The following is an 18,582-nucleotide window of genomic DNA, read 5'->3' on the forward strand; positions in this document are numbered from 1 at the left end:
GTACATTACCAAATTGGACATCAGATCATCTTATACCTATTTTGTGACCTTTTTAAACATTTCAAATTACAGGTAAGTATTTTCTTTATACTTTTCTAGTCTCTAAATCTTCCACAGTGATTATACCGAGTCTTTTTTCCACCATCAGAAACAAAACATTATGCATACAAAAATTACAAGCATATATGAGATATCTCTCCAAGACAACTTAATCGATAGACTCTGTTGGCTTTTTTTCTCACTGAAGGTTTTACACTGACCAGTGTCCGCACACCCCATCACAGGCCCCCATTTCCCCTTCTTTTCCTTTGATTTCTTTTGAGCAGCAGTGTAGTAAAATAGATAGAAGTCAGGAGACCTGGGTTCTAGTCCTGGTTTTGTGTCTAACTAGCTGTGTGACCTTGACTAAGTCCTTAGCCTCTTTGGATCTCAGTTTCCCCTTGTGTAAAATGAGTGGGATGGAGAGATAATTTCTAAGGTCCTTTTCAGCTCCAGGACTCAAGGTCTGAACTCTGGCTTTCAAGAAGCATGGTTTTCCCCAAGGAGAACCTGTTAAACTAGTCCACTAGATGGCACCACAACACCACATTCCAAATATACTTTGAAATCAAAGTTCTTTATTAGCGGGCCTCATTATTCCTAAATTACCAACAGAAGACAATCCTCCTCATCTCCCATCAACTGGTTTCTTGAAGAAACCTAATTTGGCCTTCATTAGAGCTCTTTCGATAGTAAATCAGAATTATAGTCAGCTCCCTTACATTAAATAGATGCCAACACTTATTAAATATACATACTAGAATAAATTCTTAAAAGTGTGCTATGACATGAAAATGTCAAGGTATCTGTCATGAAAATTTCAGAACCCCTATTTTGTTCCATACTGCTATGGAAAAGACAAAACCCACAAATATCTGATTTCATATGCAAAGAAATACAGGATTCATAGTGCACAGTTTCACAGAATATTAAGACTGAGAAGGGACCTCAATGTCATTTAATTGAAAGTTAAGTTAAACCCAAAGTATAATTTTGATATTATTAGAAAGGAAACTCGTCCAAGATCAGTAAAGTGGCACATTTTGAGTTTCTTAAAGTTTACATTTTTCAAAATATTTTAATCATTTAAAAAATATGATTTGGGGGCGCCTGGGTGGCTCAGTCGGTTGAGCATCTGACTTCTGCTCAGGTCATGATCTCGCGGTCCCTGAGTTCGAGCCCTGTGTCAGGCTCTGTGTTGACAGCTCAGAGCCTGGAGCCTGCTTCGGATTCTGTGTCTCCCTCTCTCTCTGCCCCTCCCCTGCTCATGCTCATGCTCTCTCTCTCTCTCAAAAATAAACATTAAAAAAAAAAAACAGGATTTGTTTAAAATGAAATACTAGAAATTGGATTTGCAATTTTGATCTACTTGAGGTCAGAAAAGTGTTCTTAATCCATTAAAGATGGAAGTAGCAAAGCACATCCCATTCCTGTTCTGTTTGTTCCCACTAAGAGCAGGTCTTTAAACAAATGGGCTTTGCAGATTTGACACGTAATTTGGGTATTTAGACACATTTTGCACATTTTATTCGATGGTAATAAGTACATTCAGCTCCCCCTACCTGTCAAGTGATTTCTTAGATTGACAACCGCATGGACAGGGACTGGAGAAGTACAGTATCTGTATTAGAGTTTAATTACATGCCAACCCTCTGGGGAAACTACAGAGGCTACGCAGGCAAGTCAATTAATTTCCTGTCCATTCATAAGAGGCACTGACATAACTCAAACCCTGGAGACACCTGATTCTCTCTCCCCTAAGCACAGACACAAACCTTTTCTTCAAAATGGGAAGGATCCTATGTAAGTTTACACAGAAGGGAAAATTTTTTTTTTTTTTTAATTTTTTTTTTTTCAACGTTTTTTATTTATTTTGGTACAGAGAGAGACAGAGCATGAACGGGGGAGGGTCAGAGAGAGAGGGAGACACAGAATCGGAAACAGAGAAGGGAAAATTTTAAGAGCTTGACTTGTTAATCAAAATGAACACTTCATTTTTTGGTTTAAGATACATAAACTTAGAAATTAAAAAAAGTGAGAACACTAGATGACTTCTGGCATTGTATTGGTAGTACACGTGAACAGACATGATATCTCTCTCCCATAGTTTCTTAATATTTGCCTGTCTGCAACATGCATATCTACATATATTTCTTTCGCCAGGACTTTTTTTTTTTTTTTTTTAACCACTTAAAGCTTGTACTGTGTCAATCCAAGTTTAACAGCAGAAGATGGAAACCCTTTCTTTTTTTTTTTTTTTTTTTTTTTTTTAATTTTTTTTTTTCAACGTTTTTAATTTATTTTTGGGACAGAGAGAGACAGAGCATGAACGGGGGAGGAGCAGAGAGAGAGGGAGACACAGAATCGGAAACAGGCTCCAGGCTCCGAGCCATCAGCCCAGAGCCCGACGCGGGGCTCGAACTCACGGACCGCGAGATCGTGACCTGGCTGAAGTCGGACGCTTAACCGACTGCGCCACCCAGGCGCCCCGGAAACCCTTTCTGAATGTACTCACCTTTAGCATAATGTCTAAGGTAGTGCCATCACCATGCTTCAAAACGGTCAGATAAACCTACAAGAGAATACAGGAACGACAAAGAAGGCATCTGATTAAAATGTATCTTGTTCCAAATATTCTAATGTTAAGGCAGAAAGCAAGTCAACATGATTGTACACAGCTGTGTGTGGATGTTACGTACAAACTGTGCGACAAAGAGCTTCGGAGCCCATACTGAAAACCAGACAGGGAGACGGCATGCACACCGGCTCTCTCAGGGGAATGTGCACAGATAATCAGCTTTAAGCACAGTGTAGTCTGAGAAACTTGAAACAAACGAGAAGCTGGCTACAAACCACCTAAATGGCACATATTAACACAGAGTCAGACACAATGTGTGGGTCAGTGTCTAGGTCATTTCTGGTTACCATTAAATACATCCCACACTGTGTGCAGAATGATGCAGTCATCTAGAAATCAAGGTTATTTATCATGAAAACCTACAGGACTCCTCAGATCAGCGGAGAGAATCTGTTTCCCTTCCACGTGGTCCTTAAACCGACGGCGGGCTTCTTCTAATGTTGCCTTATGTCCTGCTTTTCCTAGTTTGCCCAGAACCAAGCCCCTCAGGAGTGCATCTAGATGACCTGATTAAGAAGTAAAAGAGACACAACACTGCTTAAAAATCCCATTTTCACAAATATGCTACTTGGATATCTTATACCATGTCTGCCATCTTGAACAAACACAATCAATTACCCTAGTACTTGAGAGGACACTGATTTATACTGTTCAAATCACAAGAGTGAAATGAAGTGCTAATAAACACGCTAGACAAGCAAATAAATTTGCTGACTTTGTCTACAAATGCCAATGATCTGAATTGACTAAATGTTCACTCCATCTAGGTAATTACATTGCTAAGGATTATATGTGAAAGAAACAGGCTTAGATCATGCAGTTTTGACCCAAGATTCAGAAAAAAGGCCACATACTGAACTAGTACGCTGTGTATAACCAATTGAAATCTGAGATTTTTAAAAATCGAAATCTGATGGATCGGTTTACTCCAATAAGCACATAAAGAGATGTTCAACTTTGGTCATTAGGGAAACGCAAATCAAAACCACTATGAGATCTGCTTCACACCCACCAGGATGACTAAAAAAGACAGACAATAACAAGCACTGTCAAGGACGCGGAGATGTTAGAACCCTCATACGCTGCTGGCGGGAACATAAAATGTTGTGACCACTTGGAAAAACAGTCTGGCAATTCCTAGAGAGGTTAAACATGGGGTTACCGTATGATCCGGCAAGTCCACGCAATAGAAACGGAGGTGTTACGTCCACAAAAATTTGTACACACATGTTCACAGCAGTATTCACAACTGTCGAAAAGTAGAAACCATCCAAACACCCACCAAGTGATGAAAACACAAAATGTGGTACATCCATACAGTAGAATACTATTCAGCTATAAGAGGATGCGGTACTGACAGACACTGCAACACGGATGAACCTTAGCAACATTGTGCTAAGTGGAAAAAGTGAGACACAAAAGGCTACACGGGGTATGATTCCATTTACAGGAAGTGCCCAGAGTAGGCAAATCCATAGAGACAGACAGCAGATTAGTGGTTACCAGGGATCAGGATTGCCAGGGGATGGGGAGTGACTGCCATGGGTATGGAGTTTCTTTTGAGGCTAAAGAAGTTATTCTGGAATTGGATGGTGGTGACGGGTGTGCAATGCTGTGAACAAACTAAAAAAGACTGAGTTGTATACTTTAAAAGGTACATTTTATTATATACTATGTCTTAAAAAAAAAAAAAGTTAACACTAGCAATGATGGATTGCAATACCAAAACAGCTAAGTTGTGGTACATACAATGAAATACCACTAAGCAATAAAATGGAATGAACACCCTGGATGTATCTCTAGCACATTATATTGAAAGAAGCCAGATGTAAGAGCAGGAAAAATATATTAGGATTCCATTTACATAAAGTTCTAGAAGAGATAATATTAATCTAGGGTGAAAAAAAGCAGAATAGTGTTAGCCTGGAGGGGATGGATAGGGGAACCGGCCTGGCAAGGACTGACTGGGAAGAGGCCCGAGGCAACCTCTTCAGTGTATTTTTTGTCAAAAGTCGCTGAGTTGTAACATTAAATTTTTTTTTAATGTTTATTTATTTTGGAGAGAGCAGGGGAGGGGCAGAGAGAAAGAGAGAGAGAGAGAGAGAGAGAGAGAGAGAGAATGAATGAATGAATATCCGGAGCAGGCTCCAGGCTCTGAGCTGTCAGGACAGATCCCGACCCAGTGCTCTAACCCATGAACTGCAAGATCATGACCTGAGCTGAAGCTGGATGCCTAACTGACTGAGCTACCCAGGCACCCCAAGAAATGTAACATTGAATTGTGCATTTTGCTACATTTAAATTATAACTCAGTAAAAAAATAAGTCCAAGAAAACAATAGGAGATCAATACATAACACAACAGGACACTAGTGAGGTTCTTAGAAGAACCAATTTGTAATTCTGACTCTGGTACTCACTTGCTGTGTGACACAAGGGAATGTTTTATTATTTTGCTGTTTGATTCTTCTATCTATAAAACTAGAAAACTAAAGATATTCTCCCTATTTCATTAAGGTGTTTTTGAGCCGTGAAAGAGAAGTACAACATCCACCAGTCTGCGTGGATCTGACCCCACACACCCTCTCATGTTTTGTTTCTAGGGCTCTGTGCTCCTGTCTAAAGCACACTCCTCCGTTGGGTCCCAACTCCTCTCCATCGCTTGGCCATCGCTCCAGGAATTAGCCCCCGTCTCTTTCACATCACGGATTTTTCTATTACTACTCTAGCATTGTCATCAGCACAAAAACATGTTACAAAATCTCCCTCTTTATTAAAAAAAAAAAAAAAAAAATATGCCTCCACTGACTCTACATCTCTCCCCAGACTATCCCCTTTTCTCTGATTGCCTTTTCAGCAAAAACTCCTTGAAGAAGTTGTCTGAATGTGGGGCGCCTGGGGGGTGGCTCAGTCGGTTAAGTGTCTGACTTTGGCTCAGGTCATATCTCACGGTTCTTGAGTTCAAGCCCCACATCCAGCTCTGTGCTGACAGCTCAGAGCCTGGAGCCTGCTTCCGATTCCGTGTCTCCCTCTCTCTCTCTGCCCCTCCCTTGCTCATGCTCTGTCTCTGTCTCCCAAAAATAAACATTAAAAATTAAAAAAAAAAAGTTGTCTGAATGTGCCCTTTGCTTACCCCCTCCCGCTCTGGAGGACCACTAGTGCTCTCCACCGCTCCACAGAACTTGCTGATGGCTTCACCAACCCCCTTCATCTCGCCGGACTCAGAGCACCAGCCGTCACAGTGGGTAACGCTCCTTCTGCACTGCTTCTTAAGACGTCTGGAACATCTCCTCCCTCCTGACTCTCCCACCTCAGTGGCCAGTCAGTCTCCCTTGCGGACTCCTCGTCTTCCACTCAATCTCCAAATCTTGGCCTGGCCTCGGACCTAGCCCTCAGACCTCTTTTGTCCGCCTACACTCAGGCCCTGAGTGATCTCGTCCAGTCTCGTGGCTGTAAACACCATCTACACACTAAATGCATTTATTCAGCCTAGACCTCTAGGCTTGACTCTCCACCTGGATGTCTAAGTTGACATGTCCAACACCCAGCTCCTGATTCCCTCTGTTCCCAGCCCACTTCTACGGCCATCCTGTTCTGTATCTGGCAAGGTCACCCCTCCGGTCCTCAGGCCAGAATGTGGTGGCTCCTCCCTCTTCCCCTTGCAGTCAGTCCACCACCAAATAGGTTCAGTTCTACCTTCAAAACACGCCCAGAATCTGCCACCTGCAAGTGTAAGCTGCACCCGGCACCTCAACTGGATTACTTGAACAGCTCTGTAAGGTCTCCCTGCTCCTGTCTCTTGCCTCTCCACTCGTCTGGGTCCCACACAGCTGAGTACGTCAAGTCACGTTCTTGTGCATCAGCTCTCAAGTCACTTTCTCATATCATTAACTGTGAAAGTCGAAAATGTACTAGGTCCCACAGGTCCTATAGGAGCTGCACCGCTTCCCACTCTGTCCCCCTCACTTACTCCGTCCTGATGTATCTAGCCTCCTTGTTATTCCTCGAACAACCCAAGCCTGCTCCTGCTGCAGATCTCCTGCACTGGCTGTTCCCTGTCTGGACCATTTCCCTCTAGATGGCCTCACAGCTCTCTCTCAGGTCTCTGCTTATGCTCATATTATCACTTCATCATGAGTGACTGTTGCCCTGACCAGGCTAGGGCGTACCGGCCTACCACTCTTTATCTACCTTACCTAACTTTATTTTTCTTCATGATACTCGTTGCCACCTAAATTATCGTATGTTCAATGGTTTGCTGTGTCTCCCACTAGAATGTAAGCCACACAGGGCAAAGCTTTCTTCACTGCTGTACCACCAGCTCCCAGAATAGTACCTGGTATTTACTAGGCGCATAAATATTTGTTGAATCCACAAGGGGAAAACATAGAGCTCTAGGTAATTGTTACTGTTGTTCTTATTGCAAAAGACTCTGAGATCAAGACTGCCAGGATGAAATACCACCTTTAGTTATTTGCAGATGGTAGAAAACAATTATATATATAAAACCACAAGATCACCATTCCCAACATATGATGACGGCAAAAGAGTAAATATACAATTATGGAAATAATCAGAGGAGAGAACACATGTAGAATGTCAGTAACTTCCTTAATTCACTTACTGTCTCTCGGTATCCTTCCGAGTTGTACACATAAGGTGCCTGATAGTTATGGCAATAATAAATAAAATCATCTAAAATTCCCTTTAGCTTTTCTTGACTATAGACAGGCTTTTGGAACGCTGTAAAAGGCCTCTATTTCCACCATTTGTGTTGTTTACGAATCGTATTTAACAGTGAATACACATGACCACCACTGTTTTTATGTTGGTGACCCACGTAACTTCACCAATAAACTTAAAAGACCTAAGATTTAATTTCTGGGGAGCTGAAAACATAGTAACACCCAACAGATACCACGATGCTACCGGTACTGTTAACCACAGCTGAGTAAAAAGGGTCCAATTCCTCATCAATTCTTTCCCCATTCCGTGCATCCATTACCTTCTCCAGGTTTGGGGTCCCAGCCTAGTCTCTCCCCTATGGGTGAAAAGACATCTTTCACAAACTCCTGGATTTCCTCATAGAAGTCTGTGTGGGACAAGAGAGTTGAGAGAATCCCCAGGTTACAGCTCAGGTCGCTCCATACAGTATAATTGGGCTCATTCACAAAAGCCTCCATGACTTTTAGAACCTCTACAGTGCTAATGATTCCAGCTCGAGCCTGGGATAGGAAAAAACATAAATTAATCTAGTCTTCAGACAAAAACAAAACAAAGAAACACAAGCATGCATTTTCAGCATTATCTACTGCTAGTCAGTCATTTCTTTGGTTGAAAGAACACAGGGGATTATGAGAATAAACCTCCTATCATGACAATATCCCTTATTTACTTTTTGTTATTTGTGAGAGAGCAACTTAGGTACACTTTGTCTGGTGACAGGTGGTATAGCTACACTTGTGGTGAGCACGGCATGAGGCACGGACACGTGGAATCACTATGCTGTCCACCTGAAACTGATGTAACACTGTGCATCAACTATACTTCAATGAGAAAGAAAGCAAGGGAAAAAAAAGCAAGAAGGAGAGCCGTTAACTTCCTATTTCTATCCAGTGTCTGGGGCCTTGGCTTTGTTTTTATTTTTAAAATTCTCATACTTTCAGAAAAGACACAACAATAGTTAGGGCTTTGGTTTTTGACAGAGGCTCTTTCAAAGCTGGACCTGCCAACTGTGTCAACTTCAGTCTGTCCTTTACTCATTTGTGAAAGAAGGCAAACTGGAAGGCCTTTCAGAATTAACTAACAGAGCTAGGAAAAGGAACTCGTGTTACAGCAGCCAACTGCACAAATACACCACTCTCCTGGGACAGGTCTCTCTCAGCAATGAGATCAGCAGATGTGAGGTTTTGTGCATCAGTGCTAATCTGTGTTTATACAAAGGAGGAATCCAAAACCAGTTACTGCAGAAGGGAGGGAAAACTCAAGTCCACTTTAAAGGAATAGTAAGAGGAATCTGACAATTTTATCACAGACATCTGGAAATTATCTAACCTATGTTGGAGTCATAAAGATAATACTACTAATTGCTGATTTAAATCCTTTCTGGAACAAAGCCAAAAGAAATATAATCCTTTTTTTTTTTTTTTAAAGTAGGCTCCACGCCCAATGTGGGGCTTGAACTCATGACCCTGAGATCAAGAGTCGGATGCTCTCCTGACGCAGCCACCCAGATACCCCACATAAATATAATTCTAAAGCTAATGGACTATTATTTGAGTAGTAATGGAATGTTAAAAAATTCTAGATGTTTCCAGCCAAGTACAATCACTATTTTAGAAAAATATAAATTATTCTGAATTATTAAAAAAAAACAAACAAACATCAATAGGGAAATTTCTTCAAGGCTCATACCTATTTCTACCGAAAAGAATTTTTGCCTTACGAAGGATAGTTTTCATTGCAAAAAGCTGGCTTAGGAGTAGTGACATGGGATTTGTTTCCGGTAAATTATATAGGTTCAATCTTGTCATGTTAATTAATAATTAGTCATTTGTTCTAGTCCCAAAAGGTGTTCAACCTTCAGGAAGAGCCATATTCTTCTAATTATGTTTCAGTCAGATACTCCAGGAAAAACAAAATCCTTTAATCAACAAAATCCATTATACTACTTGAGAGAGGCTCACCAAGGAGAAGAGGTCATTTTGTAATCCAAGTCGATCCACAGGGGGCAGAGAAAGGTCACGAATGCCGGGTAATAAACTTTCCAGCATGGCTGAGCTGTACTGGGTCCGATAAAACCCAACTGTTCCCAGGTTTAACTGAAAAGATACCCAATGGACATTATTAATTAAACAGTTCCATTTGTTTTGTTAATTTTTAATTTTAGTGTTTATTTGAGAGCGAGAGCACAAGCAGGGGAGGGGCAGAGAGAGGGAGACAGAGAGAGAGAGAGAGAGAGAGGGAAGACACAGAATCTGAAGCAGACTCCAGGCTCTGAGCTGTCAGCACAGAGCCCAACGCAGGGCTTGAACTCATGAACCATGAGATCATGACCTGAGCCGAAGTCGGAGACTTAACTGACTGAGCCACCCAGGCGCCACATCCATTTGTTTTTTAAAGCAGTCTTTTGCAGGTGTGAAAGGAGTTTTGCTTTCAGTATATCTGAGTGAAAACAACAAAGATCACATATGCAGGCAGGGATTAAAATGAAACAACACATAAAGATAGAAAGCGGTTGTCAAAGATGAAAACAGGTGAAAGAAAACAGAAACTTGACATAGTGGGGGACAAAGTGAGAGACAGTAGGAAGGAAATGGTTGGGAGGGAGGGAATCACACGGATCGGTTTCTGTCTACTCTCGGTGGATGGTTTTAAGTTCACAGAAAATATTTACTATATGTAAGAACACGGGGACAGTGGAATCTCTGAGGAAGACTAAACCTTTACAAAAAGACTCATCTACTCAGCCCACAGTCTCACCAGAATAGCAATGCTCAGGTCCTAGATTTTAAAGAATTGCATGGACCTTAAAGGTAATTTCATATAATTTGTGGAATGAGATAATCACGGACTGTTATTCTCTGTAGGCTAATGACCGACAGGCAAAAATATTTTTGATAATATTTATATACCAAATACCTTAAAGGTAAAATAAGGTAGAAGATACAAGTACTTCACTATTTATGTTTTTACTTTTACTACTTACATGTAAGTATTTTTTTAATTTTATTTATTTATTTTGAAAGAAAGAGAGAGTGAGCATGAGCAGGGAAGGAAGGGCAGAGAGAGAGAGGTGGAGAGAGCATCCCAAGCAGCCTCCACACTCAGCACAGAGCCTGATGCAGGACCGATCCCAGAACCATGAGATCATGACCTAAGCTGAAACCAAGAGTTGGATGCTTAACTGACTGAGTCACCCAGGTACCCCTGTGAGTATTTTTTTTAAATCACCTCACGATAATACAACTGCTATTTTATTGATTCCCTCTACCTTTTACTGCAGGAATAATACCTTTATTTACCCAGTTACAATCACAGCATACATAGGTTTTTCTCATTTATAAGAAAAATTTCATATAGCTACATAATCTTCCAGATGTAATTTCAAATGGTAACACAGTATTCTACTGAGTATGTATATGTGTGTATCTATCTGTATTTTTAAAGTTTTTATTTATTTATAATTTATAATTAATTATTTATTTATTTATTTTTATAATTTTTTAAATGTTTATTTTTTGAGAGAGAGAGAGACAGAGTGTGAGCGGGTGAGGGTCAGAGAGAGAAGGAGACATAGAATCCAGAGCAGGCTCCAGGCTGTCAGCACAGAGCTCAATGTGGGGCTCAAACTCACAAACCGTGAGGATCAAGACCTAAGCCGAAGTCAGCCGCTTAACCGACTGAGCCACCCAGGCACCTCTTAAAGATTTTATTTTTATGTAATCTCTATACCCAATGTGGGGTGTGAACTCAACCCTGAGATCAAGAGTCTCACACTCTTCTGACGGGAGCCAGCTAGGCACCCCTCCACTGAGTATATTTTTAAAAAATCATATATGTGTATGTGTATACACACACACACACACACACACACACACACACACACACATACACACATATACATATACAAAAGTCTGAGATAATGTATAATTCCTATTAGGAACCTATAATTGGGAGAAAAGTTTATAGTAGATACTTTTATTACGAATGGTACAGAGTACAGAATAATGGGAAATAATCTTTACCAACTGTTATTTTTATGAAATGATTTTAAAACACCAGTTACAGGAATTTCACATTTCAGTGACACAAACTCATTATTACATGTGTGGCCTCGCTTGACGATAGCTGTGCATACACAATGACAGCACATCGTGGAGGTTAACATCTTGTTACAATGACAGCGCAGTTGGAAGTTGCAAGACCACAGACCTTTTGATTAATGTGACTTTACACATAATCTACTATTTTTTCCCCTTTGATCATATCCCTTTTTATCTGCTTATGTACCACTCCCTTACCTAAGGGAAGACATCAGATAATATTATTTGAAAATTGGCCCTAAATTTCACACAGGACAGTTTAGTAATGTTTTTGTCTTTGCAAGTCCTCATCTAAACTAAAGCAGAATTTACAGCCGGCCATAAAATGTATAAAGGAAGTGAGAGAAATCAATTCATTTAGGTAAGATAAAAATGGCTAGGCCATTTATGGACTCACCTTTACCCACTGGTCTGGTTTGACATTTTTCAAAACCACATTCATCTCTGGCTTGTCCATCAGAATTTTCAGTTTGGCATGGTTGGGGTCTTCACTAGTAGAGATTGTGATGGGAACCATCCACTGGGGACAGTCTTCTCCTTAAGCAACAGAAGAACAAATAGAAAACTTGAAAAATAATTTGTCATGGGAAGAAATAGAAGGTAAGGTGGAGGGAGAGGACTGGTATCTTACATATGAGCTTGAGTCTGTTAAGCCAATAGCTCATTTTCAATGGTACATAAACTCTTCCATAACCTGAATAATACTAGTATAAAGGAAGAGAGAATTTATTAACAAAAATCACAATAGCCTAAAAGAGAAAAGGAGAACAGTTTATTTAGTGTTTCTTAATTAAAATTCGTGTTAAATTAAAACACAGTGATTTTAATTTAATCATTTCCCTTTATAGAGTAACAGAGACAGTAATAATTTTACTGTAAAAGAAATTTCAAGTAGGTCAAAGTCTTCATATAGCATTTAAAAACATTCTAAGGTGCAGTCCTTAACAAGTATACGTAGTGAAGGGTTGACTTAATTTCTTAGACAGGATACATCCTAGAACTGACGGATTCCATCACTAAAAAGTCATAGCTAAAACTCAAAGCTTTTGCAAGGCAGATGACATACCTGTCTTTTAGGGATCCGACAGAAAAACAGACTTTGAATTAAGATGCCAAACAGAAGAGAGTCCTTTGCCCATTGCCCAGTACATTTAACTATAGTTACATTTAACTATTTTACTAAGTTATCTAGTTTTGTGCTATCAGGTTAAACCACAAATTAAAATTTCCTAACAATGGGACATTTCAGGTTTTAATACTGCCTATACTGGTCAGTCACAGAGTATTTGAAAAAAACTGCAAAACCTCTCAGTCCTACGATGCAGATTGTGGGTATGAGGCAGAAAACAGAAACTGTGACCCTTAGGGATTTATTTTGGATAATAACCTTGTCATCTGACTTGTCAGACAGCTTTACTTAAAAAGTAATTCCAAATGCTAAGGAAGGTTAAGGATGAAAGGGTATATACCTCTTAACCCTAGTAGAGTGTGCCCTATTTTGGAACATGAAAAGGATAGGTGATTCTGATATACACCTCCCCCTACTAAGAATTGTTTTAAAGGAGGTGAGAAAGGTACTTTTAATTTCCTGAGCAAAAGAATCTACTGACCTGTAGAAATAATTTGAAAAGCCAGAGTCGAGTGGTAGTTAAGGGTATAAACTCATGGAATCCAACTATTTTGTCTGAATTCCTACTCTTTAACTCATCAGATAGGCGACCTTGGGCAATTTAACTAACCCAGCTATGCCTCAGCTCCTTCATTTGTAGAAAGGAAATAATACTACCTACCCAGTAGGGTTGCTGAAACTATAAAATAAGGGTCAGTGATACTGCCTTAGCACAGTAAATGGTACATGATAACTGTAAATAATCTTTGTGCTTTATTTACTTGTTTACTTACTCAGTATGCCCAAGAATTAAAAAGAAGACAAAGAATTAGCCACCCACACAAATGTGCAGCAAGATTCTTGTAAGGATAGAGACATCCTTCTTAGGTGTTCCTATCCTTCTTCATTCCTTGTAGCCTCCAATAACATACAGAGACATGGAATTTCAAAAAACTGAAGAATATCAAAACACCACAAATACCTCATGAATCTCCTCTTTTGATTTCCTAGATTTCATTTGTATTTTATTACCATTTCCTTGTTTTTATTTAATCCTATCAAAAATATTAAAAAATATGTAATTACTTCCTGTTAATTGGAACACTACTGGAATGGTGTCCACATTCACTCATCAGCTCCCGCTTACGGCCATTTGCTTACCAGCATATGGTCCACTGGCACAGAACTTTCTTTGGGACAACCTCAATAATCTGTCATCTTCTACCTAAGAAAGCATAAACAAAGGCTATTAATAGTAGTATCAACCCTTTTTTTTCCCCTTCTTTTTGGAGGGGCCAACACTTCTGTGACAAAGTAGAAGGTGAAACCAGTACAGCCAAATGTCTCATGAGAACACAAAGTGCAACAGTGAGGAAGAGGACGATAGTATAGAATGGGAGAAAAGGCGCTGTTTCTCATTTAGGCCCCAAAATAACAAGCCTCTAAATAAAAGGCCATGTTCTATGTAATACGGCCCCTCAGAAGGGTTATGTATACAGACAAGAACTTTAAAATGTTACCATTTTCACAAGGATACGTAACAATAAATAATACTGCAGCCAGTTGTTTTAATCTTTATAGAGGGAGGTTATGTCTTTAGACTCCTAAGCTTCTAAAAAGTGGCAACCTTACATTAGCACATGGACTCAACGTTCAGAATTCAAAGGTTTAGAGTGACTGCTAAACATGAAAGAGGCACACATTTTGTTTCAAAGGATGAGCTTTGCAATGAAGCACAAAAAAAGTGGTGGGGGAGAACTGCAAAAACAATTTAAAACAACCGAAGTGCATATTAAAAAAAAAAAAAAAAACTTTGCAAATATGCAATCGTTTGCTTTACTTATCATTTGTTAATACGTCCTAGAACATTTTAAATAACATAATATATAACAGATTCGTATCACCCAAATTCAATGTCAAATTAGGCCAATGACCTTTATGGATAAACTGACTACAAAAGACAGAACTGAAAAGCTAAAAAATTTGAGTAAAGAAGCAATGACCGGGGGCACCTGGGTAGCTCAGTCCTGCTGGGAAGAAAACTCATTCTGAGGTACAACTTTCTGAATTCAGGTAACAGTTCAACTAATAATAGTGCGATTCTGATCAAAATCCCATTGCCACCCAACCAACATTAAAACTAATTTTAGGGGCACCAGGCTGGTTCAGATGGTGCAGCATGTGACTCTTGGTCTTGGGGTTGTGGGTTCGCGCGCCACACCGGGTGTAGAGATTACTTAAAAAATAAATCTTAAGTGGTGCCGGGGTGGCTCAGTTGCTTGAGCGTCCGACTCTTGGTATCAGCTCTGGTTATGATCTCATGGTTGTGAGATTGAGCCCTGGGTTGGGCTCTGTGCTGAGCATGGAGCTTGCTTGGGATTCTCTCTCCCTCTGTCCCTCCCCCACTCATGCTCTCTTTCAAAATAAATAAATAAGCATTTAAAAATAAATGAATAAATTATTTTAAAAAGTGCTGATGTTTAAGAATGACATTATAAATGGGTGTTGAATTTTCACAAATGCTTTTCCTGCATCTTATTGGAGTGATTATGTGGTTCTCCTACCTATATTCTGTTAGTGTAGTGTTTATGAATTATGAATTCTGTTAGTGTAGTGTTTATGAAAAAAACTTCATAGTTTTTTTTAATGTTATATCAACTTTGCAGTCCTAGGATAAACCTGACTTGGTCATTTTAGAATTCTATCAAGGGGCACCTGGTTGGCTCAGCTGGAAGAGCATGCAACTTAGTGACCTCAAAATCATGAGTTCAAGCCCCATGTTGGGTGTAGAGATTACTTAAATAAACTTAAAAAAATGAGTTATATCAACAAGTTTACAGTGTTTTCCTTGGGGACAGTAAGAGTAGACAACATTTTGTTTTCTACTATAAGTATGTATGATTTTAATGATGGCGGAGGGGGAGGCAAACCATTTAGTATACAGATAATAGATCACCAAGAAAACAATGCAAGGGCTAGTTTAAATGTAAGTACAGAAAAGCAAATGAGGGAACACCGCCTGAATTCCATGTAGTACAGTAGCAGACAAATTGGAGGACTTTTTATAAGGTTACCTGTTCTGCTTCCACATAAATGAGGGGAAATCCCATTTGTTTGGTCCAGGTATTCATCACCGCTGCGATAGGTTTACCACTAGCATTTTCTAAACTTTCCCAGAGGTCCTCTAGAAGGTAAACACGAACAATGAAAATCTAAAATGTTTACATTTTTATTTTCTGAAACAAACCAGAAATTTTATATAGCTCCTGACGCTATCTTGCTAACCAATTCTTTGGTTCTTTCAGGTTCGGGAGATAAACGGGGGGTCAAGTTAATGTCCACTTGCCTCTCCATTAAATAAACTCTATTACAAAAACCGGTCTTATAGTTTAAGATGCCCCTAATTGTTCCAGTTTAATAGAAAAAAATCACAAATTATAGGAGTGCCTGGCTGGCTCAGTCAATAGAGGGTGCAACTCTTGATCTCAGTTTTTTGAGTTCAAGCCCCATGTTAAGCCTAGAGTTTACTTAAAAAAAAAAAAAAAAATCCATCACAAATTATAGTAAAGAAAAGACAAACAGGGAAGTTCAAACAAGAAGATAACAGAAACAAACAAACATATTCAAGATCACCACTAAGCATCACCTACAAACTTAAAACCATGATATCCATTCAATTAACAGAGGTTTAAAAAACACTCAGTGCTCTAAGGCTGAAGTAAAACTCATATGGTCAAATGGCACTGGTGGCATGGTAAGCAAAACAGCAATTCAATGAGATACACGCTATAATGGGGGCATGAACAGAGGAAAAGCCCTTTAAGGAAAAATCCAAGGAAGGGGCACCTGGGTGGCTCAGTTGGTTAAGCATCCGACTCTTGATTTGGGCTCAGGGCATGATTTCACAGGTTTGTGAGCTGACAGTGAGGCACCTGTTTGAGTTTCTCTCTCTCTCTCTCCCCCTCCCTCTCTGTCCCTCTCTCCTGCTCGCACTCTCTCTCTCTCAAAATACATACGTAAACTTTAAAAAAAAATTCAAGGAAAATAAAGGCTTCACAAGAGTTGGCTTCTGGTCTGCATCTTGAAGAGGAGTTGTTCATTAGGCAAAGGGAAAAGGGCATTCCAGGTGGACAAATAAATGGTTTATATACAAAGAAAAAGTGTAAGAAAGACACAAAACATTACTAATAGCAAATGTTCAATGCGCTGAAGCTAGAAGGCATATCCAGCAATGAGGCTGAAACAGTAGGCAAGGGCTGACCAGCTAAGACTACGTGTGGCTTGGGGCACCTGGTTGGCTCAGTCAGTTAAGCGTCCGACTTTGGCTCAGGTTATGATCTCATGGTTCGTGGGTCCAATCCCCACATCGGGCTCTGTGCTGACAGCTCAGAGCCTGGAGCCTGTTTCAGATTCTGTGTCTCCCTCTCTCTCTGCCCCTCCCCTGCTCACATTCTGTGTGTATCGCTCTCAAAAATAAATAAAAAAAAAAAAAAAAAAAAAAAGACTATGTATGGCTTAAAAAGAACAGACTACACTGTGAAGGGACTAAAGTATCTCAAATGTTTTTAATCAGTAGGTGATGCAATAATCAGTAGGTGATGCAATCAAGTATTTGCTTTAGAAAGATAACCCTGGCTAGCCTCAGAGTGACAGGGAGAACTGCAGAGAGTGGGGCAGGCAAGAAGTAGTGAGTTGGTAGGCAGCTGTGGAATTCAGTAGAGATTGTGAAGGCGTGAATTAAGCAAAGGGTAGTGAGGACAGACAGGATAAAAACCATGGATGGTAACTGCAGTGTCTTTGAACTGCCAACTGTCTTTAGAAGTAACATAAACCCAAAAAAGGTACATGGTAGGTGTTGCTTTTCAAAGTGTGGCCTAAAGACTAGTGGCACTGGCTTCACCTGGGAGCTTGTTAGAAATGCAGATCCTCCGGTCTCACCCCAGATCTACTGAATTAGAAACATTTTCAGCTCTGGGTTCCTGCATGTACATTACAGTTTAAGAACCAGAAAGCTCTTTCCTCATGTATTATGTATATATGCATGCTAAAGACTCAGAAAATTTGCAAGAGCACATTCTTCTTTGGCTCTGTTTTAAGGAACAGAATGCCTCTCTATTTCATAAACTGAGATGGACATTTATGGCCAGGGGAATGGGGCGGGGTTGGGGGGGGGGTGGGTAGAAGGGGAGAGTGTCAGGATTACATCGTGTCCTCAACAGAGAGGCAGATAGATGTATGTATTTTTAATTCACAGGTCATAAACCTCAGGAACAGCCCATGGCCGGGCCTCTCTGAACTTTTGTCATTCTATTAGATACTAATGACATTACATAAATCTTGTTTTCTAAACTTTTTGTTCACTAAGAACTCAAAACTCCAACCCTGGTTCTTTGTCATTTTCAATCAACACTTACACCTTTATTCTTTCTTTGGACTCCCATTCACAATAAGTCACAGACCACTATACACTAAAAATCTTAAACCTTACTTCATTGAAACTCTGTTATTCCATAAGTTTACTCCTAAAAATGGTTAATTTGTAGCAATTTTAATGGCCAAACAGAACTCTTCAGACTCTTGGAAGTGGCAGGACACCGAGCCATGGAGAGCAGACTACCAGAGGGCACCGGAAGGAAGGTCCTGATTCATGCTCATCCGTGACTTAACACATGGCACCAGGTAAGTCAACTTGATTTCCTATGTTAAGCATTTAGGAAAAATTAAATGTCCCACTCTGGATTGAGAGCCAACACCTTCTCTCCACTCGTATCTCAAGCTATTAAAGATTACCTGTGGCAGCATTCTTTTGTTGGAACTTGGTTAAATACATGTTCATTCCTTTCTTAAAGTCCTGAGAAAACACAATTTTTAAAATCCGGGAGATTAAGACCTTGGAATTTATAGTGTATCTGCATATTAGTACTCAAATTACCTGAGTGTCAGATTTACTGAAAAACACATATCCCTCGAACG

The 18,582-nt window shown here is 39.9% G+C and overlaps 1 protein-coding gene and 1 long non-coding RNA gene across 3 annotated transcripts in view; one reads left to right on the forward strand and one right to left on the reverse strand.

Moving 5' to 3' along the window:
* The window catches only part of LOC144614306 (uncharacterized), a 39,780-nt gene extending 34,034 nt beyond the window's left edge, over positions 1 to 5,746 (forward strand). For both annotated transcript variants that reach the window (XR_013551992.2, XR_013551991.2), the window contains exon 3: positions 5,280 to 5,746. This is a non-coding gene — a long non-coding RNA (uncharacterized LOC144614306). The remainder of the gene's footprint in view (positions 1 to 5,279) is intronic.
* NPEPPS (aminopeptidase puromycin sensitive) overlaps positions 1 to 18,582 on the reverse strand; it is a 94,010-nt gene that overhangs the window by 5,355 nt on the left and 70,073 nt on the right. The window contains exons 12-19 of the mRNA XM_078437239.2: positions 18,400 to 18,460; positions 15,684 to 15,793; positions 13,771 to 13,834; positions 11,899 to 12,038; positions 9,363 to 9,497; positions 7,682 to 7,901; positions 3,041 to 3,183; positions 2,555 to 2,611 (exon numbers count right to left, since the gene is read on the reverse strand). Of these exons, the coding sequence (XP_078293365.2) occupies positions 2,555 to 2,611; positions 3,041 to 3,183; positions 7,682 to 7,901; positions 9,363 to 9,497; positions 11,899 to 12,038; positions 13,771 to 13,834; positions 15,684 to 15,793; positions 18,400 to 18,460 (930 nt within the window). The remainder of the gene's footprint in view (positions 1 to 2,554; positions 2,612 to 3,040; positions 3,184 to 7,681; positions 7,902 to 9,362; positions 9,498 to 11,898; positions 12,039 to 13,770; positions 13,835 to 15,683; positions 15,794 to 18,399; positions 18,461 to 18,582) is intronic.

This window comes from Panthera onca, chromosome E1, assembly GCF_046562875.1.
Source record: "Panthera onca isolate mPanOnc1 chromosome E1, mPanOnc1 haplotype 2, whole genome shotgun sequence".
Classification (NCBI taxonomy): domain Eukaryota; kingdom Metazoa; phylum Chordata; class Mammalia; order Carnivora; family Felidae; genus Panthera; species Panthera onca.